The sequence below is a fragment of the Artibeus jamaicensis genome, unplaced genomic scaffold (genome assembly GCF_021234435.1).
Source record: "Artibeus jamaicensis isolate MK-2021 breed Jamaican fruit bat unplaced genomic scaffold, CSHL_Jam_final contig_2259, whole genome shotgun sequence".
NCBI classification, from domain to species: domain Eukaryota; kingdom Metazoa; phylum Chordata; class Mammalia; order Chiroptera; family Phyllostomidae; genus Artibeus; species Artibeus jamaicensis.
Genome location: NW_026521468.1, coordinates 4,943,471 through 4,970,912, shown reverse-complemented (window position 1 = coordinate 4,970,912; position 27,442 = coordinate 4,943,471). Strand labels below are relative to the sequence as shown.

The following is a 27,442-nucleotide window of genomic DNA, read 5'->3' as shown; positions in this document are numbered from 1 at the left end:
TTCCCCAGTCTGCCTTCCTGTGCTTCACTGCACTGGGTTGATGGACCGCATCTACCCGCTGATTTATACCTCTAAGAAAAAAACATTACTAATTTTAAAAATAAAGCAACTGTTTTGATTAAAATGTAACACACAGAAGATGTACGCCATTACAGTGTAGCAGGATAAATTGTTACCAACTGAACAGATTCCAGAGTAACTAGCACCCAGATCAAGAAACAAAACATTTGCCAGCCCCCAGAAAGCCCCAGGCGCCCCTGCTGGTGACCACCCTGAACCCGACGGCCATCCTGAGCCTGTTGGTGTGCTCCACCTGAACGCAGTCAGTCTGTGCTCTTGGTGATTTAAGTCATCCCGAGGTCTGGGCTGCACAGACCTCCACGGCAGGCACGTGCCACGTTTTATTTATCCATTCTATTGTGGGGGGCGGGGCACTTGAGCTGTCCCTGTCTGTCGCTGTTCCGAGTACTGCTGCTGTACTGCTCGCCCTTCAGCTTCAACACAGCAGGTTCCACTGTGAAAGAGTCTGCCTGACTGCTTCGGTGTTGCTCTGATCAGCTCTACCGAGGTCCGACGAACTACAATAAGACGCACCCGTTTGGAATGTACAGCCCAGTCACTTTGGGCGAACGTGCCCACCACCACAATCCAGACGCAGAACATTTCTGTTCTCCCAGAAAGTCTCCATGTCGTGAGCCTTTGCGACTAATGTCTACCCCCCAGCCCTCCCCAGGCAACTGCTGGTTTGCCTCCTATCACTGTGTGTCAGTTAGTTCTGCCTGGTCTCCAACTTCCTGCAAATGCAACGACTCAGTAAGAACGGTGGGCGCCTGGCCTCTCTCCCTCGGCACGCACGCACTTGGCCTGGGGGACGGCGGTCCGTCTGCACGGCTGCCGGCCGCTCTGTTCAGGACACTGAACGCATGCGCGGTTGTGCGTGCACTGCCCTGTAGGTGATGGTTTCCAGTCTGGGCGGCAATGGGCGGTGTGGCTGTGGTCATTCAGGGGCACGTCCTTCCCCAGACCTGTCCCCATCCCTGCTGTGTGGACGCCTGCGAGCTGGATCGCTGGGCTACAGGGCGAGTGCCCAGGTAACCTCACAAGGACTGTCTTCCGGAGGGGTTGTGCCACCGGGCAGGCTCGTCAGCAGCAAAGGACGGGTTAGCTGCTCCGCATCCCGTTGCGCATGCTTGGTGTCACCTGGCTATCGAATTCGAGCCCTCACCAGGGTTTTCATTTGCATTTCTCTGAAGACTAATGATGTTGAGCATCTTCCCATGTGCTTATTGGCCAGGTGTACATTGGCTTCCATGGACGGTCTGAGCCTCCCTTACTGCGTGACCCCCACCTTCCCTCCCTCCCCCTGCCAGCCACGCCCTGGGCACCACGTTGTTTCAGGGCACCCGGTCCCCAGCTGCTCCGCTGGGCCACACTGCACCAGCCGTTCCTCCCTCTAGAGCCCGCTGTGGCTCCCAAGCCTGCAGGCCCAGCCCCAGCTTCTCAGTCTGCCTCCTCCAGCAACTGGCCCCAGCCTCCCCCTCTGCCCTTCCCTAACGATCCCCCACCTACTCCTGCCCCACGCCTTGAGGACCCAGCATGCCTTGTTCCCCGCCCTCCCCTGTGTCTCTGCGGAGAAGCTGCTAGCCAGCCCTGCCCCACGGGGACTCCGGGGTCCTCCAAGCTCAGCAGTTGCCTCCTCAGGTGTCCAGGAGGCAGCCAAGGCCTGGAGGGCAGCTTCTTGGTACCAGAAGTCTCCCCGCTTTACATGATAAAAGCAGTGGGAGCCCATCCTTACATGACATAATAGTAATATTTAATATGACTTTTTAAATTGGACAGATTCCTTCCCTGAAAATTCTAGTGTATTCAAAAGGCTCAAAGGTGGGGCAGGGAGAGGGGAAGTCACCATCTCTTCTCTGCCTTAAAAGTCTCCAATAGAAACAAAAGATCACTGGGCCTGGGAGAGACGCCCGGGTCTGAGTCCCGGTCCTGTTGTTTAGGAGCCACGGGGTGCGTGTTGGGCAGTGAGTTCACCTCTGTGGGCCTCCCTCCTTCACCGAAGGGGGGAAAGTCACACGACTTACTCAGTGTGTGAAAGTCAGCAGTGACTCCAGGGAGCCAGACTCTGTGTGTGTGTGTGTGTGTGTGTGTGTGGTGAGAATTGGTCTGTTAGATTGTAAGCCCCTTAGAACACCGGCCTGGTAAAAACATCTTGCCCTTCTATAAAGAACCAGAAGGACAAACTCCTACGAGTTCATGAAGGAAACCACCAAGCAAGGCAGAAGGAATCCAAGTCATTCGTGTCCCCGACAGCTGTCTCCCCACCCCCACCCCTTCCTCCTCCTGGTCTCACCTCCCCAGCGCCCCCAAAGGTCACCCCCGCTGAAAACGGCGCTGTCCTCACCGGCGCCGGACCCCGTACTAAAAGGGACTTCAGTGTAAGACTAGGGAGTAAGTAAAACGAAACAGGAAAAAGGAGGGAGTTTGCAGAGCCACAGTGGCTTGTGCCCTTCAGCAGTAGATGGGGGTCTGGGGTGATGGGAGGGGGCTAGGGCCCAAGATTTGGGGGTGCGGGTTGCCCTGGTGCTGGCCTTGGTCCTGGGTTTGGGCCTGGGCACCCCTGACCGAGGGACTTGCAGAGGGCACCCCTGACCATGGGGAATGGGGACGTCTGGTTGTGTTTTCTCTACAGATGTCCCTCTGAGCCCCCCGGTCCCCGGACTGGGGATCCCCCCCCCCCCCCGTGGCTCACTCCTCAGCCAGGGCTACTAAGAAAAACACTCAGGCTAAGGGGTCAAAATGCTGCCACAAACCCGAGCAGCATGTGAGGGCACAGCGAGCTGTTTGAGGTCAGGCGATCAGGGGCCCTGCCGGGTATCCGTCCGCGGCTATTCTGGACCAGAGGCCCTCGGTGCCCGGTACAAACCATCGCACCTGGGCGGGTGCCCGGCGCCTGGCTCCGCCCTGGCCCGCCCCCGCGCTCCTCCTTGCCTTGCCGGGCGCCGCAGACACTCCCGGGTGTCCCCAGTCGTGGGGGCGCGGGCATGGAAACGGTGCGGGGAGTGCCGCAAGGGAGCGCTGGGGCCGAGGCGCTGCTGCGCGAGCTGGAGGCGCGGGTCCAGGACGTGGTGAGGGCGAGTTCGTGGTGGGAACGCCACGGCGTGGACGGTGCCGTCCTCGGGCTCAGCCTCCTCTCCCTGCCGCCTGGTGAGGGACGCGGGGACTGGGCGGCGAGAGGCTGGATTGGGAAGGGGGTGCGGGGGAGGGGATGAAGAGGGCTGCAGGGGAGGGTGGAGTTGAGGAGACGCTGCCTGCCCCGGACCCCAGGATGGAGAGTCACACCCCAAACTGAAAGTCTGTTTGGAGTGTCCTGCTCTATGTCCCCGGAGGACCTGCGCGCTGGAGGAGAGAGAGGGCTGGCAGGAAGGGCAGAGGAGGGGGAAGCTGAGGAGGGTCACGGGCAGGCTGGGAGGGACGAGGTGGCCTGGGGGAGGGGAAGGGCGTTCTGTGGGGCCACCAGGGATGGGGTGAGGAGGGGGGCTGCTGTTTCCCTGGACCTCTCCTGGCCTGCACCCCCACAATGCCCAGAGGTCACTGCCTTGGCAAGGGCCCAGAACCAAGACTCCTGGACTCCCCTTGAGGAGTGAATGGGGCTCTGCTTTGCCCTGTAGTGAGAGCCAACCCCCACCCTCAGGCCACAGTGGGACGTACCCACTGCTGCTTGGGGCAGCCCCCCTGAGAGCTGGGCCCCCTCAGGTCTGGGCTTCCAGGGGTGGGGCTGGGGTGTTTGGGAACCCAGGTCTCCAAAAGCCGGAGGGAGACCCTGCCTGCTCGCTCTGCAGGGTTCCTGTGCCTGCGCTCTGACAATGTCCTGGTCTTTGTCCTGGGCATTGCCATCCTGGGCGTGTGCCACTACACCCTCACTGTCAAGGGCAGCCACCTGGCCACTCATGGTGCCCTCACCGAGTCCAAACGCTGGAGCAAGATCTGGGCGCACTTCTTCGTGGAGGTGAGCCCGGGAGGGGGTGGGGGTGGCTGCCGGTCCTGGGTGCCCACCTCGTGGCCCTGGGCCCGAGAGCAGGTGGGTACAGCATGCACGCTGGGACCTGTGTGTCTGTTGGAATGTGAATCCAAGTATGCAGCATGCACTATAGTGCGTGTGTCTGTGTGTACCCTTGAGGGCAGTGGCACCTGGGGGCAGAGAACTGCATGAGGGGTGCATGAGTATGCACCTGTGGCGGTGGCCTTGGCCTGGGTACCCCGTTTCTCCTGGGGACGCCCACTCATCTCTGCAGCGTTGGCCCAAGTGGTGGCAGAACTTCCTTCTCCTGCCAGGACACCTGTGGCTTGCAGGTCTCGGCCAAGACCTTTGGGCCCCCTGGTGTTGCAATCAGGGTTTACAATGTAAGCTGCAGACAGAAGGGGTCAGGGAGTAGGTGCCTGGTGTTGCAGGTCCCAGCCCTGGAACGTGCGCTCCGCTGATGCCTGGCACTGGCCGAGCTACCCTGGGGGAGCTTCTCGCTGCTCCCCCAAGTGTGCTCCAGGAAGGACCCCCCTCTCTCCTGACCCTGCGCCCCACTCCTTCCACCCCTCCCCATCTATCTCAGCCTTGTATCCCACGAGCGAGGCCAGGGAGGCAGAGGTGTCTGGCCAGACTGCCCTTCCATCTGGTCCCTCCCTGCTCCCTCTGCCCTCCAGGTGGATCCTCACCAGGCCGGCCAGGCAGGGGGCAGGGTAGGGCGCAGTCTTTGGAGCTGCACTCCTGGGCTGGATTCCCGGCCCCGCGCATTGACTCAGCATGTTATTGAACTCAGCGTGTGAGTGTGGGCTTCCTCAGCTAACAAACAGGAGTGCCGCACTACCTCCCCCACGAAGCCAGCCTGAGGATTCAGTGTGGGGCTGGGGCCTGGCTCTTCGAGGCTTGACGAGTGTTAGCTCTGCTTTTTATCCCCTCTGGAGGGAACACGCAGTCAGCAGCAGGGAAAGGGTTAGCACCTTTGGTGTTTGTTAGTATCATTTTTTAGCCAAAAGGTGGATACAGTTGTGCAAAGTGGACAGAACTGTGTGTGGTGAGTGTGCGTGTTCAGGGACTGTGTGGGGTGGCGCTGGCCCCCGCCTGCTCTCAGCATTGCACAGAGGACGCGTTCCTGCTGCCCTGGACCCCCTTCTTGTTGGGTCCTGTGCTCTTCCCCAACCTTGACCTTCAGGAGACCCGGTCACTATAGAAGAGCCTGATCCTTTAGTCCGCAGCCGTGGGTGTCGGCCTTGTCTCCCTGGCTTTCCTGGGGCACCCGGCGTGTGCTGGGCCTGTGTCGGGGTCTGCTGGCCGCAGCGGGGGTGGGCAAAGACCTCACCCTCTCTGACCCCCTGGCTCTGGCGGGAGGAACAAGCAGGATGGAGGGGCCGGTGACACTCCAGGCTGTTGTGTGCCTCTGCTGAAGTGTCCCCGGTCACTCACGCCTCCCCATGCTCGCACGGACCTGCCTCTGAAGACACACTTCCGGTCTCCACGAGACTGTTCCGGTCTTCCTACTAGTGCAGCTCTGATCCCCCTCCAGCCCACAGATAACCCTGACCACCCCCTGCAAGAGCACCTGCCCCTCCCTGTCCTGAGTGGTGTCGCAGGGACTGATACATTCTTGGGGACTGCCAGCGAAGGGCTGCGGTAAGGTGGCGGGCAGGGCCACCCTGGTTTCAGTAGTGAAGCTTGGGAAGGATTAAATCAAAGGGCTTTAGAGACCCCCCTGCAGGTCGCTCACAGGCAGGGTGCCGTCGGGAGTGAGAGGGGACAGGCTGCTCCACTGTCTCAGCTCCGTGCCCCCCTTCCGCAGCCGGCTTTGTGCCCCTGGAGGGCAAGTCACAGCTGGGCCACAGGGCACACAGGCCAGCTCTGCCCACGGGAGGGTCACCAGGGGACGCCCTCACCTTCATTCAAGTCCAGTGTGGTGGTGGAAACAGAGCCGAGAGGCCCAGCCAGGTCGTAGTTCTCGAATGTGCTCTTCCCGCGAGTTCAGCTTGGCCATGGCCCCCAGGGCCGTCTCTCCGACCTGCTCTCTGCCTTCCTCCACCTGAGCCCTGAGAGGCGCTGGACCGCACAGGCTCAGCTGTGGCTTTGCTGTTTATTTACAAAATTCGATTACGGGCCAGACTCAGATCTGCACCCCATAACGTACTTTTATAAAAAAACATTTATGTTGAAAACAGTGGCAGATTCACAGGGTTTTGCAGAAACAGGATAAGCAGTCCGGTGCACCCTTCCACCTGGCTACACCCTCCAGTAACTACATTTCAGTAAGTGCTGTTCAGTGCAACGCAGGGAAACTGACCTCAGCACAGTGTGTGTCTGCGCATTGTCCGACGCCATTTCCCAGACTACGTGTAGGTTCCCAGACTACTGGGAAGCAGCCCTTTGCCCCCCACCCCCTCCAGCTTTGGTGTGGCTTCCTCAAGGCCGAGCCTGTGGGTCCGTGAGCCTGGCTCCTGGTGGTGGCGCCCCTGGCGGGGAGCAAGGCCAGGCAGTGGCCTAGGGGAGGCTGCCTAGAGAATAAGGCAGGGTTGCTTCCGGGGAGAGGGATGTTTGGGGGTGAGACGGTGTCCGTGGAGCCTGGGTGGGCGGAGGCTGAGCAGTGCCCTCACCGTCAGGGAACTTCTGCTCCGTGCCCTCTGCCGGGTGCTGGGGACACGGCCTGAACAAGGCAAGTCTAGTTCCCCGGGGGCTCGGAGTCCAGTGGGGAAACAGACACATCAATGGCATCGAAATCGTAAAAATCCTGACTATACCAGCTGACGCTTAGTGGCTGCTTCCTGTGTACTTTACACACTTTATCTCACTTAACAGCCACACCTCCTCACGAGGTCAAAGCTATGATTACCTATTTATGCACAAGGGGACACTGGTCTGGGAGGTTAAGTCACTCGCCCAAGGCTGCTCAGCTGGTCCCCTGGCTGGGCGGGGCGGGGAGAACCTGCTGGCGTGTCAACCAGCCAGTGTGGAGGATGTGAGCACCGACCGAGGTGGGGGGTGCGGGGGGAGGGGCGCAGGGACTCCGGCACGTGGGCAGGCCTTTTCGGCTGTCACCGCTGGTGTGTGTATGCGCCTCACTGGCATCTAGTGGGTGGAGACCAGGGACGCTGCTAAACATCCCACCCTGCACGGGACAGGCCCCCGGAACACAGAATGACCTGGCCCCAAATGTCAACAGTGCCCAGGCTGAGAACCCTGGGGGTGGGGGCAGAGTCCGCAGGAGGCGCTGCCAGGGCAGGGCTGGCCGGGCCCAGAGCAGGACGGCAGTTTCACAGGGAGCAGATGCACAAAGGCACAGACTGGGAAACAGCATAATGGCTGAGGGGCCTGCAGAATCTAACGGGGAGCCTGAGAAGGGGGGCCAGGAGGCCCGTGGGCCAAGCGGAGGAGCTCCGAGGTTCCTGGGGACACAGCCTGAGAGGGGAGAGGGTTTGCTCGGAGCCGCTGACGCACGCAGCCGCTGCCCTCAGGACGAGGCGCTCAGGGGCCACTCTGGCTTCCGCCCTCAGCACTCCCCCCTTCTCATCCATACACACGGGAGGAGGAAGACCTGTTACTGCACACTTTCCGAATTCTGGACCATGTGAACGTATTACCTATTCAAGAAATAAGTTAGACAACTCCCTTTGGCCAGTGGCGGAGCTCTGGGGACACCTTAGTGGGCAGACTGAATCCTGACACTGCCGCCATAGAGCCTGAGGACTGGCCGTATTCTCACTGTGAGGGGTCGGGGTGGGGGTGCTGCCAGGTGCAGCAAATAAAATACGGATGCCCGGTTAAATGTGAACTTCAGATAAACGACGGATATAGGCAGTGTGGGGGGTGTATGGCTACAAAAAGCGATCGGTTCTCCACTTGAAACTCCACTGTACCTGGGCATCCCATACTTTGTCTGACAAACCTACTGCTGAGGCCCATGAGCCCCTGGGGTCCCTGCCACTCGAGCCAGGCTGAAGGGGCTTCGGAGCCCCTGGGAACCTGTGAGAGGACCATGGAAGGAGGGACGGGAGCCCAGCAGACTCCTGTCCCAGGTCCATCCTGCCCGAGGGACGCCACCCCTGGGCTGACCCGCAGCCCCTCTTTCTCACGCTGTCCGTGTCTGCTGCCCTCCGCTCCCGTGTCCACCTCTGGAGTGGCCCTGCTGTGCCCCTGGCCCTGAGCTGGAAACCTGGCCTTGCCCTGGATTCTCCCTCCTCCTCCCACTCCTCACCTTCGCCCCAGATCCTGCCCCCACACCTGCCCTTCCCGCCCTCAACGCCCAGGGCCTGCTCATCCTGTCCCTGCCCTTCCAATCAAATGAAAGATCAGAGGACAGGTAAGAACCGAGAGCCTCCCTTACCTGCCAGGGCTGCTGGGGAACGGGAGGAAGAGGGCCTGCCCCGCACACCTTCTGAATTCCAAATTACGCAAACACATTTCCTGTTCAAAAAACAAATCAGGTGCCTCAGAAAAGTCCCCTTGGCCGGTGGCAGAGGTCCGAGGACATTCTGGCGGACAAACAACGTGAAAAAAGAATGCATGAGGGAGAGAATGAATGAATAAGTGGAAGAGCTGGGGCCCCGTTCAGCTGATAGGACGCGTGGAGAGGAACTGCACAGACGCACCCCTCCCGCGGCCCGGCCACTTGCTGTGGAGAGACTGGGGCTCTGGGGTCCTGCTGAGAAGCACAGAGGGTGGTGACATCAAGAACACCACCAGCCTTGAGGCTTCCGGAACTTTCTCTTGGGTCTGCATGTGGAATCCACTTGGGCGAGACCTTTAAACAAGGTCTCCACCATCCTCCTTTCCAGCAGGACGGCCCGTTCTTCCACTACCGCAGCCGGTGGCCCATGAACAGAGGGGCCTGCCGGGCTCCAGTTGGTGGGTGCGCATGCGCTCGGACATGCTGCAGTCTGCGTGCCGTCTCCCCTTCTCTCCTACAACCACCGGAGAACATCTCGATAGGAGTGAGAATTCCAGCGTTATAGAAACGGCCTCAAACCTGTTCGTGTGCATATAAAAGGCAAATCGTAAACAGGCTGTGTCCTGAGTCACACGTCATACTCGATGCACAGCGCAGGGAGCCCGTCTCCCCTTCACCCTCAGGTCTGGACATGTGGCTGGGAACCTCGCCGGGAGCCTGGGCAGGCCTCTGGTTCAGGCTCTGTGATCTCTGACCTGGCCGCTGCGAGCGTGGTCAGCTTCTGGTCCGGGAGGCGATGCAGAGCTTGCGCCAGAAGGAAAACCACCCTTGTCATGAGGTGGACAGCTGACCTCTCCTAGTTCCCACCCTTCACCTCCTTCCCTTCGGCAGATACTGGGTGTCAATGAGTCTCTTTCTGTGCTGTTCATTCACCGTGTTTTTTCGGGTTCCATGTGTAAGTGAGATCACACAGTGCCTGTCCCTCGGACTTACCTCCCTTTGCATAGTGCCCTCTGGGTCCCTCCATGTTGGCGCAGATGCGAGATTTCGTTCTTTTCCGTGGCTGAGTCGCATTCCATGGTGCCACACCTTTTTTATCCACTCGTCCACTGACAGGCACCCGGGCTGCTTCCATACCTTGACCGTTGTAAATAACGCTGCAGTGAACAGAGGGATGCGAATACTGTCCCAAGTTAGTGTTTTGCTGTCTTCGGGTAAATACCCAGCAGTTCCACTGGGGGGATCCTATGGCAGCCCTATTTTTAGTTTTCAGGGGCCCCCATACTGTTTTCCACGCTGGCTGCACCGATCTGCGGTCCCACCAGCAGTGCCTGAGGGTTCCATTTCTCCGAGGCCTCGCCAGCACGTATTTATTGGTTTCCCGACGACTCAGCTGGTGTTGCTTGAGGAAAGAAGCCATGCGCAGAGGACTGGCCCTGGAGCAGGAGGGCGCGGAAGGAGCCGTTACAAACAGCGGCCCCATCCAGTTACATGGGATAGACCGTGAGGTTTGAGACACCTCGGCAGAGGCAGGTCCATCTCAGGACGTCCCAACAGACCCTGGCTGCGGCCCCCTTGTGCCCACTGCCGAAGATGGCCACCACTAACTCGAACCAACCACGGAGCCCCAACGGGCATGTGCTCTCAGCACGCAGGTCCTTGGAGACCAGCAGGCCCGGAAGAGTCACTGCTTTGGCCAACACGTTGCCTGCCCACCGCCTGCAGCCTCTCCCAGGTTCTGTCCCTGTGCAAGGTTACAGAAACAGCAAATCCCACGCCCAGGGGGTTGCGTCACCCGAGAGCAAAGCAGCTGGTCCTGTGGGCTCCAGGGCGGTGGCTGAATTAGCATTTACCTTCCTGCCCTCTGCTTTCTCGGGGGCCCTGGGCCCTGTCTGTTGTGAAACTGCCCCTTGTGACATTATTAACTGTGCTCCCCAGTGTCCTTTAGATAGAGCTTCTGATGACCTTTCGTCTTCATTTTGTTCCAAAGGAGGAAGTCTCTGAGCGCAGAATGTGAGGGTGGTGGCCCTTGTCATCTTGTCTTCTCTGGGATCCACCTCTACTGAAGGGGCCTTGTGGCTTATCTTGGATGAAAGCTGGGTTCAAATTCTGCCCCCCCCCCCCAGCTACCTACTTGGCTGAGTGACCTGGGTGGCCACCTGGCCTCTCTGTATCTGGGTTTCTGCCTCTGTCAACTGTGGATGATACCACCACTGACCCCTGGGCTTGGAAGGTTAACAAGTCACGTACGTGAAGTGCAGAACGCTGAGTACTCACCTCCACTCTCTGTAAAAGGCTCACAGTGATTGGCACTGGAAAACCTTCCACTTCACGTTCTCCTGGAAGCAGGCAGGCAGCGTCTCCAGTGCGATTAGCAAATCTCCTGGCCTGGGTAAAATAATGCAAGAGGCTGACATCTGCATGTTCATTTGCATGTATCTGCATAAGAAATGCCTCAGCCCCTCTTTGCATCCAGATGACTGGTCCCGGATTCAGAGCCGCTGCTCAGAACCAGCTTCAGAGAACCCCTTGAATGCCACAGTAGAGCCACCCCTAGGGAGACGCTAGCCCTCGGCACCCTCACCCCAAGTGCCACCCTCCTAGACAGTTTAGGAGATGGCCTCTCTGCCTCAGGACCACTCACACACCCCGCCCTTTCTGCTGCAGGCTCGGGATGCAAAGCAGTGCTATGGAGGTACAGATGCTTCTAAGAGACACACAAAATAATCGTAGCCTGGTGCCAGGAACTCAACCTGCCATGTGTTGAGTCCTCTCGAGCTTGCAGGCTTGTCCGGATGGTCAGTGGCAGAGTGGCAGTTGGGGGTGGGGCTGGCCGCCTGCTCCCTAGTACTTTGCAGTGCCACCCCAAGTGGACACAGCTGCTTTGGCTGGCTGCCACTCTATGGCCACCGACACCTGAGAGTTGATGGGCAGGGCTAATGAGCTGGGGGTGTGAGTCAGGCAGTAGGGCCCTGGACAGGGGGTGTTCTTGAGGCTCCCAAAGGTCCCGCTTTGCCTGACTGGGCTGACGTGGACCTCGGTGCCCTTGCTGGCCCCTCTGGTAGGTGTGCACGGCCTTCCCTGCAGAGGACGCCAAGCACGGGCACGTCAAAATGCACCACGGCTACACCAACGTGCTGGGCCTGGGGGACTCCAGCACGTGGAAGGTGCCTCGCCTCAACCGCTATGTCTACATGTTCCTCGCTCCTCTCTTGATTCCTGTCCTAACCCCTCTGGTGGCTGTCGGTGAGTAGGCTGGGGCCTGGCTGGGCGGGGGCTGGGGCCGGGGCTGGGGCCGGGGCTGGAGTGCCCTGCACAGGGCGGCTCACCCTTCTAGCCTTCCCTCCCTTCTCCACCTCTGCAGGCTGCCTGTAGAGGAAGCCAGGAGACCTGAGGGAACCCAGAAACTCTCTGAGACAGCCAGGCAGGGTGGAAAGAGCCTCAGAGCCAGGGCCAAGTCTGGGTACTGACCACAGGCAGCTCACTTAACCTCTCTGAGCCTCAGGTTCTCACCTGCTCCTCGGGAGTGGTGGGAAAGCAGTACCAGGTCATGGACGGAAAAGTGTTTTGTAAGTGCCTCTCTCTGCATGGCACACTAGAATCTTAATGTCACGGTGGAAGGAGCAGGGGCTGGGGGGCAGCCGGCCCTGGGTTGGAGCCCCACGCCACCACTTACTACCAGTGTGACGTTGGTCAAGTTGCTTAATGCTCCACTGGCTCACCCATAACGTGGGTGAATCCACTTCCCAGGGCTGCGTGTGCATGAACACACCTAGCTCCCCCTACTTAGCACCGCTGAGCCCCCCGGGGCACCAGCTTATGGATCTGAACCTTGCCCGCCCCCGCCCCTGTATTTCTTGCCCCTTCCGGCAGAGCGGCTGAGGAAGGCGAAGCCCAGGGTTGCCCTGCGGACGCTGGGCCTGATCTCCCTGGGCCTTTATTCTCATTACTGGCTGCTCCTGACTGTGTCTGGTTTCCAGAGCCCCGGCTCAGCCCTGGTCTGCATGCTGAGCAGCAGATCTCTGCTGGCCCACCCTTACCTCCACGTCAACATCTTCCAGGTAAGGTGCTGGGGGCTGGGAGAGCATCACCTGAGCAACCCCCCCACCTCCCACCTGGCCATCTACTTTTCTCTCTGCGGGTCCCCACAGAGAGTTTTGGTCTCAGGTGAGGAATTTGCTGCTTTTCAACACTGGCTGTCATTCACATGGGGATTGAAGACTTGTTAAGAAACTTCTATGCACAGGGCACTTGACTAAGCCCCGTGGGGACACAAGAGATTAGCCTTGGCCCCTGTCCTCAGGGCACTTACTGTGACAACCCCCAGGGCAGGGGCATGGGGACCGTCACAGAGCTCCAGCTCCGGCCAAGAGGCAGGCAGACAGTGGAGCTGGAAGGGCAGGGCTCAGCACATGGTACAAAGGCCTCCTGTTCCCCAGGCCGGTGTGAGTGGCTCCATCCCAGCACTCACCTCAGCCGCCTGGGTGACAGAACCCCAGGTGTGGCACGGGGCCCGACTTGCTAGAATGGAAGCTCCATTCAGTTCACGTCCCTTGGACTTAGGATGGTGCCTGGCGGAGGAGGCATTTATGTAAACTCGATGGATGAAAAAATATTTGTAGCTATGTAAGCTTGACCTTGAATGACAAGCAGGCTTCTGATTGGTGAAAGCAGCAGAACAGGGCCTCTCCAGGATGAAGCTCAGACAGTGACAGGAGCGTGAACAGTGGGCGCTGAGAGCTTTGGAGGGTCCTGGGACCCGAGGGGCGCCCGGGCCAAGCCCCTCATTGCACAGGCCGGGAGGGAGGCCCAGAGATGGGCGAGGCGTGCTCGGGGCCCAGCCTCCTCAAGCCGCTAGCAGGTCTGCGGGCGTGGGGGCACAAGGACCCTCGTGCTCAGTGAAGGCGCCCGGGGCAGGCTGGGAGGTGTGGGACCAGCTCGGGCGGTGACCCACGCGTCTGTCACAGCACATCGGGCTGCCCATGTTCTCCCGGGACAAGAAGCCCCGGCGGATCCACATGATGAGCCTGGGGGTGCTCAACCTGCCGCGGCTGCCCCTGCTGGACTGGGCCTTCGGCCACTCCATCGTCAGCTGCCACGTGGAGCACCACCTCTTCCCCAAGCTCTCCGACCACATGTGCCTGAAGGTAGGCGGGGGTGGAGCCGGAGGGGCTGGGATGAGGACACTGCTGGAGAGCAGGGGGTGGCCACTCTTCAGTATTCGCCTGAACACTGAGTCCCCCAACTGGCAGGAGAGGCAACCCAGGGTACGAGCAGAGTGTGGGGTTCCACTCAAAGACGCCTGGGCTTCTTATCAGCTGTGCGATTCAGCGAGGTCACTGGTCGTCTCTGAGCCTCAGCTTCCCCGTCTGTTGTGGCAGGGGAGTGAGCGGTGCTCACGTTGACAGGCTTTGCGTAGGAAGTGGAGAAATAGATCTGAAATGCTGGGCACACAGTAGGTGCTGCACCGTAGGTGCTGGTGAGAGGGATCCGAAGCAAGGAGGACTGTCATGTAGCTGGGAGCCAGGCTGGGGGGCGGTGGATGTGGCCCTTCCCTCACCTGCTGGGAGGGGGAGAGGCAGGAATTCTCCCAGCTGCCCAGGCCCCGCAGAGCATCATGGAGCAAGGCAGACAGGAGCTGGGGCTGGGAAGAGGAAAGGACCCCTGCGTCCCGGCTCAGCGGCCCCCTCCCCCACCCTCTGGCAGGTGAAGCCTGTGGTATCCCAGTTCCTGCGGGAGAAGCAGCTGCCTTACAACGAGGACACCTACCTGGCTCGCTTCGGGCTGTTTCTCAGTCACTACGAGGAGCTCATGGTGCAGACCCCTCCCATCACCGAGCTGGTGGGGCTGCAATGAGGGGCGGGCTGGCACAGCCACACTGCTGCCCTCCGGGGCCCAGCCCCGGCTCTGCTGCTTCTGCTTGCCCTTCCCCCTCGGGTGTGGCTGGGCTGCTGGTGGTGGACCTGGAGCACAAAGGCCCTGGGAGGGCAGGGAGGCAGGAAGCTGGTGCTGGGGGCTCCACACGGGAGGGTCACCTGCCCTGCTTGCTTTTCTGGGCTTTGAGGGCTGCCTGGAGGAAAGGAATAGAGGTGGCTGGGGACGCTGGGCATGCTGGCCCACTCCGTCTAGGACTGAACAGCTGGATTCCTCCCCAACTCTGCCTGAGCCTTGGCAGGGGTGAGGGAGGGTGATGGGGTGAGGAGAGCCTGTGCAGGGGGCGGGCCAGGAGGGGGCATCGAGAGCACAGCCAGCCCTCAGTTAGGGCCTCCCTGGCACCAGGCGAGTTGCACACTTGGCCACTGCTTCTTCTCGTGCCCTTGGAGCCTCTGTCCCTTAAGGAGCCCTCTCCCCAGGGACCACAGGGGCGGTTACCTTTGGTCAGCCGGAGAAGCCTGTGCCAGACCCCAGCCAGGAGCTCCCAAGAGCCACAGCATCAGCAAGGTCAAATTGCATGTGTTCTCTTTTATAAAGAGAACATTCCAGGTTCTGGAAGGAAGGGGAGAAAGAGTACAAGTAGCTTTGAGCATGGTCTTGGCTAGTTCCAGAGTCTGCTTTGTTCCCTGTCATTTAGGGGTGGACCTGGGAGAACTATCAAGTGAGCGAGAGAAAAATCCCTGGGAGGGGGACTGAGGCCAGAGGGGTGATGGGCATAGGGCCTGGGGGACAGCTGGCCTTAGAGAGGAAAGGAGGAGGAGGAGGAGTGTGTGGTGCAGAGGCAAGAGCTGGCGGCCCTGGCCGGGCTGGGCTGTGGCGGCCTCCTCTGCAGCCTGTGAGAGGGCAGGGATGTAAGGGAACTGCTGTCTCCAGCCCGAGGAACAGGTCCAGGTGCTGGGGACACCACCGAGAGTCAGCCTACGTGGGCAGACTTGAAAGGGGGTTGGGGCCGCCCTGCAGAGGGGGCTGGAAGAGGGGCTGCAAGGAAGGGCCCAGCTAGAGGCTGATGGAGGGACAGAGAAGGAGGCCAGAGCAGAGGTGTGTCACCTCTGCACTGTGACATCTCGGCCGGATAATGCTTTGTTGACGGGCCATCCCGTGCCTTGCAGGATGTTTCGAAGCATCCCTAGCTACTATCTGCTACGTGTCAGGAGTCCGAGTGGTGACAATGGAAATGTCTGAAGGCACGGATGAGTGTCCCCTGGGGGGCAAGGTCATCCCTGGTGAACAATGCACAGTCACCTTCTGAGCACACAGTTGCCTTGTTTTCAGTGAAGTCCTTGCAGGGGTGAAGGGCCTGCCGCCCCAGATGAGAGGCCAGCAAATGGGACAGGGCGGAGGGGCAGATGGCGGGCGGAAGGCATTCTCTAAGCCTGTTCCCTTGGAGAGCCCTTCTCCAGTGTGGCCTTAGGTGGCTCTGTGGGTAGCTGCCATCTGCCCCTCCGGACCCTTCTCCCACTCCTGTCAGCTCCTGTCACACCCTGTCCTGCAGCTACAGCTTCACTGGCCCCTTAATCCTGCTGTCACCTCTGTACCAGGTTCCTTCCTTAAGCTCCCGCAGTCAGCAATTGTAAGGGAGCCGTCCACGCCCCGAGGGGAGGCTGGCTGATGGAGCGCAGTTGGAATCCCAGCGGCTGTCTTGGGCCCAGGCAGGCTTGGCAGCCTCCCCAGCCTGCTATACCTTCCTGCTGCTCTTCCAAAGTGCATCCGGAGCTCGGAAATGGCCTTGAGATCTATGAGCGGGACTAATCAAATGGCCAGTTCTCCACATGAAAAATGCAATGTCAGAAAAGGCCCCATGGCATCGTCCCACGTGATTAAAACCACCCTAATACAAAAATCAGTGACTCACTGTTATTGATCTGGGTCTGAGTGGGAATGGGCAGCCGCTGGAGGCCCTAGTACCAGACTTGGCTGTACCACAGGCAGCTGGGACGAGTCGCTTTGGTTACTCTGAGACTGGATTTTCTGTTACTCTGAGAATGTGGACTGGGACGCATGAGGCTTGTGAGGTGAGGGGAGGTGACAGGAGGGAATGAAGCCCTTGGAGGGCTCTGCAGCGACCTAAGATCTAATGTGCACGGGGGTATCAGGTGATAATATTGATGATGTTGATGATGATGATGATAGCTAACATCTACTCAAAACTTACAGCACATTGTTTACCTATTCCATTTAATTTTTAATCTTTACAAGGACCTGGCTGTATATTTTTCCTTGTGCTACACACTGTGAAGATAGCCTCGGAGGGTTTACATTTCTCAATGGCATAGAGCTTGTAGGTAGCGGGAGAAGGATTTGAGCCCGGGGTGTCCGACTCCAGAATCCCTGCTTTTCACCACCAATCGTAGTGCCTCTGGGATATCTGATCCTGAGTCTCCTTCTCTTCCTCCCATGTGAGAGGATAATAAATGACTTGGTCATTAAGACAAACTCTTTATGACCATCTTCTGTGCCCCAGGTGCTATGCAAAGCTCTGGGATGTAAGAGTCAATGAGAGTGGGCCCCAGCCTCTGGAGCTTGTAGTCTAGGACAGGAGTTAACCAACGATTTCTGGAAAAGGGCCAGATAGTAAATCTTTTGGGCTTTTTGGATCATGTGGTCTCTGTCACGAGTACTCAAAGCATTTTGTGCCGTCCAAGTGCGAAACGGCCATAGAGATATGTAAAGGAGCGAGCATGACTGTGTTCTAATAAAATGTTTATGAATGTGTGTAATTTTCACATGTCACAAAACATTATTCTTTACATTTAAAATAACCATTTAAGAATGTCAGAACCATTAACCTGTGGCTCGTACAAAACCAGCCAATGGGTAGGACGCGGCCTGCCATAGTTTGCCCGTTATTGGTCTAGTGGGAGAGGCACAAACACAGTGATGTGTTAGAAATGAGAACATTAGGAGGGAGGGGAAGTGATGGGAAGGGGCCCAAGGGGTTCCCCAGGGGGCCAGCCATGTTCTGCCTCTTGATCTGGGTGGTGGTTACATGATTACATTCTTGTGATGATTCACCAAACAGTGCACTTCTGATTTGTGCACTTTTCTGTTTGTTACAGTTCAATTAAAAAGATAATGAAAAATGATAAGGCAGTGTAGTAAGTAATAGTGGGGTGGAGTGTTAAGAGGACCAGAAGGGGCTCTAAACCAGCTTGTAGAGGATGGGTCAGGGAAGTCTTGTCCAAGGAAGCATTTGACAAGGAGGCTCTTGGGAGAAGAGGAAGCCGAATCTGGCCTTAAGCTTACTGGGTCAGATGTGACCACAGATCCTGTCATCTAAAAATATACTTTGCCCATCGTGGGTTTTTTTCTTTAATTTTGCACTGGGGGCCAGTGCTTCCCTGACCTCACACTTTTCCAGCCCTTGGACAGAGTCAAGATCTGACTCCGTCCATAGCCCCCCTGGGCAAACTGCTCCTCTCATTTTCTCACCTATTGAAAAGGGAAGCGGTGAGGCCAGACAAGATCTCTGGACTAAAAAGGCGTTCTATGGAAAGTAACCTCACAGCGGGGGCTGATGGAAAAATCCTAAATGGGCGGGTCTTGGTGGGTCGTCCCGCCCTGGGCCTATCACTTCTTCAGTGAAAGTTTTTAAGAAAGTCTTGATCTGGGTGGTGGGTACACGATTACATTGTTCTTGCGCATCGAGGTTAACACATTTTTCAAATGCCGAAATACCTCGCCAGGCATCATCACTCCCAAGAGAGAACGTAATCTAGTTTGCCACCGTGCAGTCCAATCCCTGCCTTGCTTTCTCCCACCTTCACGGAACTGTCCTTATGTTCCCTAATTTCAAACGCACAAAAGAAACGGCAAAACTTATTCTCAGGAGTATCTGAAATTTTGCTTCCTCGCAATTGTCATCAATTTTGGCTCTAATAAATGTTTACAAAAATTCTCTACTGGTTTGGACATTTCTTACGGGAGCATCTTGCTGGGGTCACACCTGTACAGGATCCTGGTAGGTGAAAACGGCCGCCAAGTTCCAACAGGAGCCCCCTTTCTCAGAGTTCCGAGGTTGCTTGAACCTAGTGGTGATAGGTTGGCAGCCCAGGTGGAATATCTATCAAAAGGGAAGGCGCTTGCGTCATCAGCCAGCGACGAGAGGCTAAGTAACTCCTCTCTAATTGGTTCCTTTCTGCAAACGGGGAGTGAAACTGCGTCGAGGGTTTGCTCTCCTTTAACGCTAGACTTCCGATAATTGGAGGGCGGATAAAGACTGGGGACAAATTTATCCAGTCACGTAGGGACCGGAAGTCCGGGGCGGGCCTTCAGCAGGAGGGGGTGGATCCAAGGGCGGGCCTCTCTTTTGGGGGCGGGATCCTTTGGAGGCGCGGGGGGTGGAGCAGCCACACCGCGCTGTCCCAGAGCGTGAGAGGCGGGACTTCGGGGCGGGCCCGAGCCTGTGGGCGGGGTCAGGGAGGGGCCGGATAGGAGCCCGCGCCCTGCGCGGAGCGCTGGGCAGTCCTCGGTATCAGGTCTGCTGTCCGGCCCCTCAGATCCGTCCCAGCCATGGCCCCGCGCTGCTGGCGCTGGTGGCACTGGTGGTCGGCGTGGCCTCGGACCCGGCTGCCTCCCGCCGGGAGCACCCTAGGTAGGAGCTGGGCACCCCTGGGGCTGGATGGGAGCGCGGGAAGGATGGCCTGAGAGCGCTAAGTGGAGGGGTTGGAACCGAGCTGGGGCAGAGTCCGAGAAGGGCGAGGAAGCGGGTGGGGCAAGACTGGAGGGTACACTCACGCTGATGAGATGGGGTGATGTACGGGGGCAGATTTGGGCCCTGGCTGTACGGGAATGAGGTGCCGTAGGGCGAGACAAGGGTCAGCAAAGGTGAGAAGGGAGACCATGATGTCCACAGGTGGGAGAAGGGGTGAATGAGGGCGATATGGAGGTCCGTGGGGCGGGAGAGAAGTCCGAGGTGAAACAGGGGTCTATCGGAATGAGACGGATCTATTAGGGCAATGCAATGTAAGGTACTGTTGGGAGAGGGGCCAGGGAGGCAGTACCTGGGAGCACTGTGGGAGGATCCACGGGCGGGGGAGACTGGGGTGATTCGGGGTCCGTTGGAAGGATGCGGTATTCTCTCTGGGTGGGTAAGGAACTCCCTAAGGAAAATGAAATGCGGGGCAGGGTGACTTCAGGGGTGGGTGGTGGGAGTTGCTGAGTAGATCATCTTCTGCGACGTGGTTCATGCGTGAAATGTGGGGTTCTGAGTGAACCTTTGAGGTTCAGGTGAAATAAGGATCCCTGCAAATGCCAAAGCTTTGACAAAAGAGAGGAGCGTGAAGCCTGGGAAACTCCATCTTGTGTTCACACTGAAGTTGCTTTGAAATTGGGGTGGGAGTGCCGTTCTGACCTCCTTCACCCTCCCCTTTCCCAGGCTCCCGCCAGCAGTTTTCCAGACAGGAGCAGGCCCCCCAGATCTGTGTGGTGGGCAGCGGCCCAGCCGGCTTCTACACTGCCCAACACCTGCTAAAGGTAAGCCATCCCCTCCTGGCTCCCTCACCCACGATTCCCTCACCTTTCTGCTCCAACCGTAAGGGCAGGTCCCACCCACTCTGGGATCCCTGGTGGGACAGGGGTTCCCAGCCTATCTAGACTGGACACTCTCCACACGCTTTGTCACCTACACCTGGGGCTCCCCACCCTAGGTCCTCAGCTATGAGAGAAGTGCGTCTGCCTCATCAGCAATGGCCAGTGGTCAGTGGCAGGGGGTCAGCGATGTCTCCTTGGCCAAGCCCTCCAGGGGGCTTCTGCAGACCTGCAGGATGACTTTACCCCGCCCCTCATCTTCCCTGCTTTCTTCCCTGTCTCCACACTATCCTCGGCACCCTGCATCTCGAGGCTCCGGCCCCTCACCTCAGGGTTTCCTGTAACTTTATCCGCCTCGCTGTGCTTTCCTCACCAGCGGCTCCATTCTCCCTGCTGCCATGCTGTTCTTTCAGCCTGCTCTCTGCCGCCCAAAGGTCAGGGACTCAAGGCTTCCAGTACTGGCCTTGGTGAGCGGGGCCGGCCCCATGCTTACTAATTACTTTTGAGACTTGGCCAGGTCTTGGACCTTGGTGGGAGGGAGGGAGGACCGTGGTGGGGGAGGAGAGAAGGGGGACCTAGGCTGACTAAGACATGGAACGGAGGCCTTGCTTTGAAGGGTCTGGGAGCGCCCGTGAAGAGACAGGAGAAAGGATGGGTGTATTCATCAGACACACACACACACACACACACACACACGTGCAGACACTTAAAAGGTATTGTGACCGGCAGGCCCAGTTGTCGCAGGACATGGGCCTCAGTGTCAAAACTGAGCGCGTCCTGGGGAGACTGAGATGAGGCGGTCGCCCCATTGTACAGCGACCTCAGCACGGCTGCCACACAACACAAGTGGAAGAGCTATTTACGACAGTGTGAGCAGCATACGCCAGCTTACTCTGGTCTCTGGACAGAGACCGGAGACATCCCAGGGGCTGTGGAGGCCCAGGGGGGCTTTGTGTGAGGGGCGCTATGCTGGCTGAGCCTGAATTTGGGGGAGCGGGGAGATGGGGCTTTCCAGGCAGGTTGGTCTGTGCCTCCACTGGGGGCAGAGGCTCTGGCGGGAGACCAACTGGACGGGTTTGAGGAGCCCCAGGGTGTAGGCTTCAGGTGGGGGTGTGGAAGGGGCAGGGGTGTCAAACTCATGTTCACCGGGGGCCACATCAGCCTCGCAGTTGCTTTCAAAGGGCCGAATGTAATTTTAGGACTGTGTAAATGTAACTGCTCCTTAACAGTTAAGTGAGAGCTTGGTGCTGCCACCGGGTAGAAACTAGGTGAATGAAGGGCTGGGTTTGGCCCATGGGCCTTGTGTTTGCCACCTGTGCAGTACAGGAACAGAAGGGGAGAGGCTTGGGGGACGGGGGAGTTGGCCGTGATCCGATGGGTTGGAGGTGTCTGGGTGAGCTGTCCAGGCGAGGAGGTCTGGGCAGGAGGGGGAGAGCAAAATATCAGCAAGTCCACGGGAGTTGGAAGTCACAGCGCCGAGCGGATGGAACTTCCCCAGGGGGGGTGTGCCTGGGGAGAGGATTGGGCTCCACATTGAAAGAATCTCAGAGAATGTTTCTGTTAGAAGGGGGGCAGAGGAAAAGGGCTTGAGAAAGAAGAGCCAGAGACCCAGGAGGGGGCAGCCAGGAAGACACTGCGTGGTTAGAGAGGAGAGGGCCCGGGGGACAAGGCCAGCCGTGCACGGTAACGGAGATAACCAGTAAACAAGTCAGGCGGATTCAGCTTGCTGGAGGTGGCCTTGGAGAGGGCAGTGTGGCCTAGAGGGAAGGACCACAGCAGGAAAGAGCGGAAGATAAAGTGGGGTTGTGTAAGCTGTTTTCCTCCAGGCTGAGCAGTTTGAACACTTTGCCATGTGGCCATGGGCAGCCGAGGAGGGGCCCTGACCTGCAGCGGCAGCAACAGCAATAGTAATGATGGCTTTGGTTGGTTGCTGCTCACCATGTGTCAGGCCCTGGGCGAAGTGCTTCCCACCTTGCTCCGTTAATCCTGAGCATCGTGCCAGAAGGATGTTCTGTTGTTCAGAGAAGTTAGAGAGCCAGAGAGCGGTGGGGTCCCCATGGCTGTTGACTCCAAAGCCAGAGTTCCCTGTCCGCGGGGTTTGAGGGGCTCTGGGTCTGGCGCCACCTGTGGAGGGCACAGATGGGGAGAGTCAGAAAACACGGGGTGGGGGGGGCCTGGGAGGGGTGGGGCTGGACCTGGGAGGGAAATGGAGTGGGGGGAGGGGGCTGCCTCTCTTTCCCTCTGCCCACCACGCGCCCCGGCTGCGCTCCTGGTGCCCTGTCCAGCTTGGTCCGCTTTCCAACAGGATGGCCTTGGAGACTATGGCCAAGGCGGTGTGATTCTCAGGTCATCAGCCTGACTGGGCATTTCTAGAAGTGTCGAGGGGTTCGAAGGCAGGGCTGTGTGGACCTTCGGGAACCCCTCCTCAGGGAGGGGTTCTCACCCTCCCTGTTGGCTGAGTTGGCTGAGTTCTCACCCTCGCCACCGAGGGGCAGTCCTGGCGGTCTGACCTCAGTGGCCCCACTCCTCTTGTCTAGGGAGATGGGGGGTCTGGGGGTCTCGTTCTCCTTGCAGAGGATTGAGCCAGGCTCTCCTGCTCTGTCTGGGAAGGGGCAGGCCCCCCTCCCTTGGCCCCATTGCCCACTGCCCGCTGCCTTGCTCCCTAGCACCACAGCCTAGCCCAGGTCGACATCTATGAGAAGCAGCTTGTGCCTTTCGGCCTGGTGCGCTTTGGCGTGGCACCTGACCACCCGGAGGTGAAGGTGGGTCTCTCTCGGCACAGAGTGGAGGGTGGGAGACTTGGGTCCAGGTGAGGAGGGAAGAGCAGCTCTCTGACCTCATGTAATGACCCCACACCCTGTAGATGCAACCCAGGTTCCATCTGGGGACATTGTGTGGTGAGGGTGGCACAGGTATGGTCCCTGGAGCTGTCCCATTCTCTAACCCCTCCCACTCTGGGCCCGGCAGAACGTCATCAACACCTTTACGCAGACAGCCCACTCTGACCGCTGTGCCTTCCATGGCAACGTGGTTGTGGGCAGGGACGTGACTGTGCCAGAGCTACGGGAAGCATACCATGCGGTGGTGCTGGTGAGTGCAGACAGGCAGGGGAGGAAGGCACTGGGGCGGGGCAGCAGCAGGAAGTGGAGGCTGAGGGATGGAAGGCCCAGGAGTGAGGCCTAAGCCGCTGGGCATGGCCTAGGGTGGAGGCTGGGGAGCAGGAGCTGGCTGGGGCCTCCGGAGGCTGTGGGTGGGTGATCTGGCCCCCTAGCAGGTGCTGAGGACTCTGGGTCTTCATTCAGAGCTATGGAGCAGAGGACCATCGGGCTCTGGAAATTCCTGGGGAGGAGCTGCCCGGTGTGTTCTCAGCCCGGGCCTTTGTGGGCTGGTACAATGGGCTTCCTGAGAACCAGGAGGTGAGTTTGGGGTGCACTCCCACTGCCTCCTCCCCCCCACCCCTCAGCCAGGGCTGGGCCAGCCCTTAGATGCCAGGGCTGAGAGAGGAGGAGCCATCTCCAGGACTCACTGAGATAAGATGTGATGTGAGATATCAGGCTGAGGTGGCGGGAGGTCACCTGGGGCCGAGAGGGGTGGGGCCGTGTGGGGGAGGGGGACTGAGCGAGGCTCAGAAATCCCCATGGGTGGTGGACTGGGAGCCTGGCTGCAGCCAAGGCGAGGGGTCCCCTGTCCAGCCTCTCCCCTCCAGCTGGCGCCGGACCTGAGCTGTGACACAGCCGTGATTCTGGGCCAGGGGAACGTGGCTCTAGACGTGGCCCGGATCCTGCTGACCTCACCTCAGCACCTGGAGGTGAGTGGGTGGGGCAGGGGCAGGAGGGGGGAAGGGAGGCCATGCTGAGGAGAGGGTGCCCTTGCCTCAGGGCTCAGGACTCACTCCTACAGGCTGAGCTCCGTGCCTCTGTTTCCCCGTGGTGTCAGTCAGGGTCCTTCAAAAGGCAGCCTGGCAGCTTCATCTCAGACAATTTGGCGTTCAGCACTCTAGCTACGTGGCCTTTAAAAAAAAAAATACTCCGTGAACCACAGAATGCTGCTTGGAACAGTCACCTCACCTCATGCCAGTTAATCTTTTGGTTCTCAGCTCAACTGTCCCTTCCTTCGGGAAGCCTCATCCCTTCCTCTCCTAGACTAGTCCACGGTTTCGAAGCATGTTGTGACCACTTTAATTTTACATTTATTGATGAGTATTTGATAAGTCTTTCTCCACCAGATTAGAGGCTCTGTGCAGGCTGGCACCACGTCTATTTTGCCCACCATTAGCACTTCTCTCCCTTGCCCCTTGCCTGGTGTCCTGCGATGCTCTAAACCCTTGTTAGAGACAGAGCGTGCATGGGCCTGGTTTGCTTCTTGATTGAGCAATTTGCAGAATTGGCGGCAGTGCTCCGTCTGGCCACCAGGGGGCGCGGTGGTGCACGTTCCCACTCTTAACCTTATCAGGCTCAGGGTAGGCTGTGACCCAGTGGAGAGGCTTCCTGTAGAATGACTTTAAGGTCCCTCTTTTGTGCCAGAAAACAGACATCACAGAGGCTTCCCTCAGGGTACTGAGGCAGAGTCGGGTGAAGATGGTCTGGATAGTGGGTCGACGTGGCCCCCTGCAAGTGGCCTTCACCATAAAGGTGCTGGGGCTGGAGGGAGAGAGGCCAGGGTCCTAAGTAGATGGTCTTCCCTTGGGAGGTGGGGCAGGGCAGCTGCTGCCTGGGGTGGGAGAGGGGAGCCAGATGGGGCCCAGCGCCCTCCCTGGTGGTGGTGGTGGTGGCCCCTACCTGGCCTGGCTCTGGGCCTGACCTCCACCCCCACCCCCACCCCCACCCCAAGGAGCTTCGGGAGATGATTCAGTTACCAGGAACCCGGCCCATTTTGGATCCGGCGGATTTCTCGGGCCTCCAGGACAGAATCCAGGGTGAGGGGCCCTGGCCTGGCCCCCAGTTCACTGGGGAGGGGACATCTAGGTCAGAAGGGGCTTGGAGAGGGCACCTGGGGAGAAGGCTGTAACCCAGGGACAGCCCTGAGACGCTCTCTGTTGCTGACAGCGGTGCCCCGCCCCAGGAGGCGGCTGACGGAACTGCTGCTCCGAACAGCCACCGAGAAGCCGGGGCGGGAGGAGGCTGCCGGCCAGGAACTGGCCTCCCGAGCCTGGGGTCTTCGTTTTTTCCGAAGCCCCCAGCAGGTACTCCCCTCACCAGACGGGCGGCGGGCAGCAGGCATCCGCCTGGCAGTCACCAGGCTGGAGGTGAGTCTCCTGTCACCCAGAGACATCCCTGTTCTCAAGACTCCTCACCTCAGCCGGGGGTTGCCCACACTCTCCCCACAGGGAGCCGGTGAGACGGCGTCCGCAGTGCCCACTGGAGACACGGAGGACCTCCCTTGTGGCCTGGTGCTGAGCAGCGTTGGGTATAAGAGCCGCCCCATTGACCCCAGTGTGCCCTTTGACCTGAAACTTGGTGTCATCCCCAATGTGGAGGGCCGGGTTGTGGGTGTGCCAGGTGAGAAGGGGCAAGAAGGCTAGGCACGGAACTGGTGGGGACAGGGGGGCCGGTGTCTCCTGGGGCTGTTCACATTCCTTCAGTCACCCAGCTACATGGGCTGAGAAACTGCCCTGAGCCAGGCCCTGGGGGGCTGGGCCCTGGAACCCAACCCCAGCCTCCCCCCATGGGCCCGAGGGGAAGTTCCCAGTCCAGCTGAGGTGCCTGCCTACGTGTGGTTATTAAATCAGTCCATTTATGATGGAGGCCTGTTCTGGGCCAGGCCCTGTGCTCCTGCTGGGTTTGGAGGTTGAAGAGCAGGCGGGTCCTCGGGGGATTTCCAGTCTGATCATCCACACGCCCGTCTGTTGCTCAGTGAATGTTTGCAGGGGCCTGCTGAAACCGGAGGTGGCAGGACCCAGCTCCTTCCCCCAGCAGGTTCCTGGTCTAAGGGAAACGGAGGTGTAAGCGGGATGGGATGGTAGAAGCAGGCTGAGCAGGATCTGGGAGGGGCTGCGGGGAGGACTGGGGGTGTACAGCTGCACGTGCACACCTGTACGCCCTGGATGCGCAGGCTTGCCAGGCCAGCGTCCAGCCGCCTGCCCTTCCCTAACCCCTCCGTCGCCCCCTGCCAGGCCTCTACTGCAGTGGCTGGGTAAAGCGGGGGCCCACAGGGGTCATCGGCACTACCATGACTGACAGCTTCCTCACCAGCCAGACGCTGCTGCAGGACCTGAAGGCTGGGCTGCTGCCGTCTGGCCCGAGGCCTGGCTACGCCGCCATCGAGGCCCTGCTCAGCAGCCGAGGTCTGGGCCCCTTATGAACTCCTGAGGGCAGGGGCCTATCCACTGGGGGGCAGGGGGTGGAGCTTACTTTGGACTGGGGTGGGGGAGGGGCTGGGGCAGTGACTCCTCTTCCCTCTGCCTCAGGGGTCCAGCCGATCTCTTTCTCCGACTGGGAGAAGCTGGATGCTGAGGAGGTGTTGCGGGGCCAGGGTACTGGGAAGCCCCGGGAGAAGCTGCTGGATCCTCAGGAGATGCTGTGGCTGCTGGGGCGCTGAGCCCAGGTCCCAGCGCTGAGAGTGCTGTACAGGGGCTGGGCCATTCTGAGCAGACTCGTGCCACAGCTGCTTCCCCTGCCTGCCCTGGCACGGGGCCTTGGCCGCCTCTGCCAGGGACCAGTGAGCACTACCTCCTGCCCGAAGGTTGCCTTCGCCAGTGTCGGTTTAACTCTCAGCAAGGAGATAACCCCAGTTAGGGATCGCTGGAAGTGTAGGCTGACCTCCCTCCCTCTCCCCTCTCCCGCTGGACTGTGGAGGGTCACCGGGTCCAGAATATGCCGAAAATAAAACAGCTGCAACTGAGGGCCAATGGTTGATGTGCCTGTGATTTCTTCTGGGGCCTGGGGTCACCTTCCAGCGGCAGCTCCCCTCCAGTCGCCAGGTGGCGCTGCAGAGCCAGCTCCCCACTCCGGAGCCTCAGGGCTGGTAGTGGCTTCGGTAGCCAGTCCACCTGGCACCGGCCCTCCCTTCCTCTCTCTGGCCCTGTTGCTGTGGCCTGCCTTCTGCCCACCCTGCGGGCGCCCTGGGACTCTGGCCTGCCCGCTTCGCTGGTCTCACTGCCTGGTTAGCCCCCGGTGCAACTAAAACAAGAAAAAGGGAGTGAAGGGACTAGGCAGCAACTTGCTCCAGTCCCTTCCTTTGGCCCCTACATGTCTTGTGCGGGTGCCCCACTCCGCTTCCAGTGCTTTCCCTGCCTTGTCCGTTTCCAGACGGGTCAACAAGCCAGCAGCGCTAAAATCCGTAGCGCTCTGCAGTTTACAGAGCGTGCTCACTGTCTAAATACCAGTCCCCGAGACGCCTGCTTCACTCGACAGACTGAGGGATCTTTTGCGTTAAGCGCCCCGGGTACCCAGCTAGTGTGAGCTGCGGGCTCAAACCCAGGGCACTGGGCCCGCGTTGTCTTCTCTGAGGCCGCTGTGGCCCCGAGTGTCAGGTTAGGCACACAGCTCTAGAGAGGGGAGACTTGGCACCCAGGCGCTGAAGACACGCGCGGGGCGGCAAGGAGGGGGTGGAGGGGT

At 59.3% G+C, this 27,442-nt stretch overlaps 2 protein-coding genes across 2 annotated transcripts; both read left to right on the top strand.

Annotated features, from left to right (window-relative positions):
• The first annotated feature begins 3,017 nt into the window (after positions 1 to 3,017).
• FADS6 (fatty acid desaturase 6) lies at positions 3,018 to 14,344 on the top strand. Its single transcript, XM_037167281.2, has 6 exons — positions 3,018 to 3,207; positions 3,843 to 4,009; positions 11,492 to 11,672; positions 12,300 to 12,487; positions 13,394 to 13,573; positions 14,133 to 14,344. The coding sequence occupies exons 1-6, from the start codon at positions 3,045 to 3,047 to the stop codon at positions 14,280 to 14,282; spliced, it is 1,029 nt and encodes a 342-aa protein (XP_037023176.2). The 5' UTR covers positions 3,018 to 3,044; the 3' UTR covers positions 14,283 to 14,344.
• Positions 14,345 to 18,786: 4,442 nt separating this feature from the next.
• FDXR (ferredoxin reductase) lies at positions 18,787 to 26,737 on the top strand. The gene is made up of 12 exons (XM_037167334.2): positions 18,787 to 18,951; positions 19,735 to 19,832; positions 22,553 to 22,648; positions 22,854 to 22,976; positions 23,189 to 23,302; positions 23,593 to 23,694; positions 24,410 to 24,517; positions 24,717 to 24,801; positions 24,932 to 25,131; positions 25,213 to 25,384; positions 25,999 to 26,169; positions 26,293 to 26,737. Exons 1-12 carry the CDS (start codon positions 18,870 to 18,872, stop codon positions 26,421 to 26,423), a joined length of 1,482 nt encoding a protein of 493 aa, XP_037023229.2. The 5' UTR covers positions 18,787 to 18,869; the 3' UTR covers positions 26,424 to 26,737.
• Positions 26,738 to 27,442: the final 705 nt, after the last annotated feature.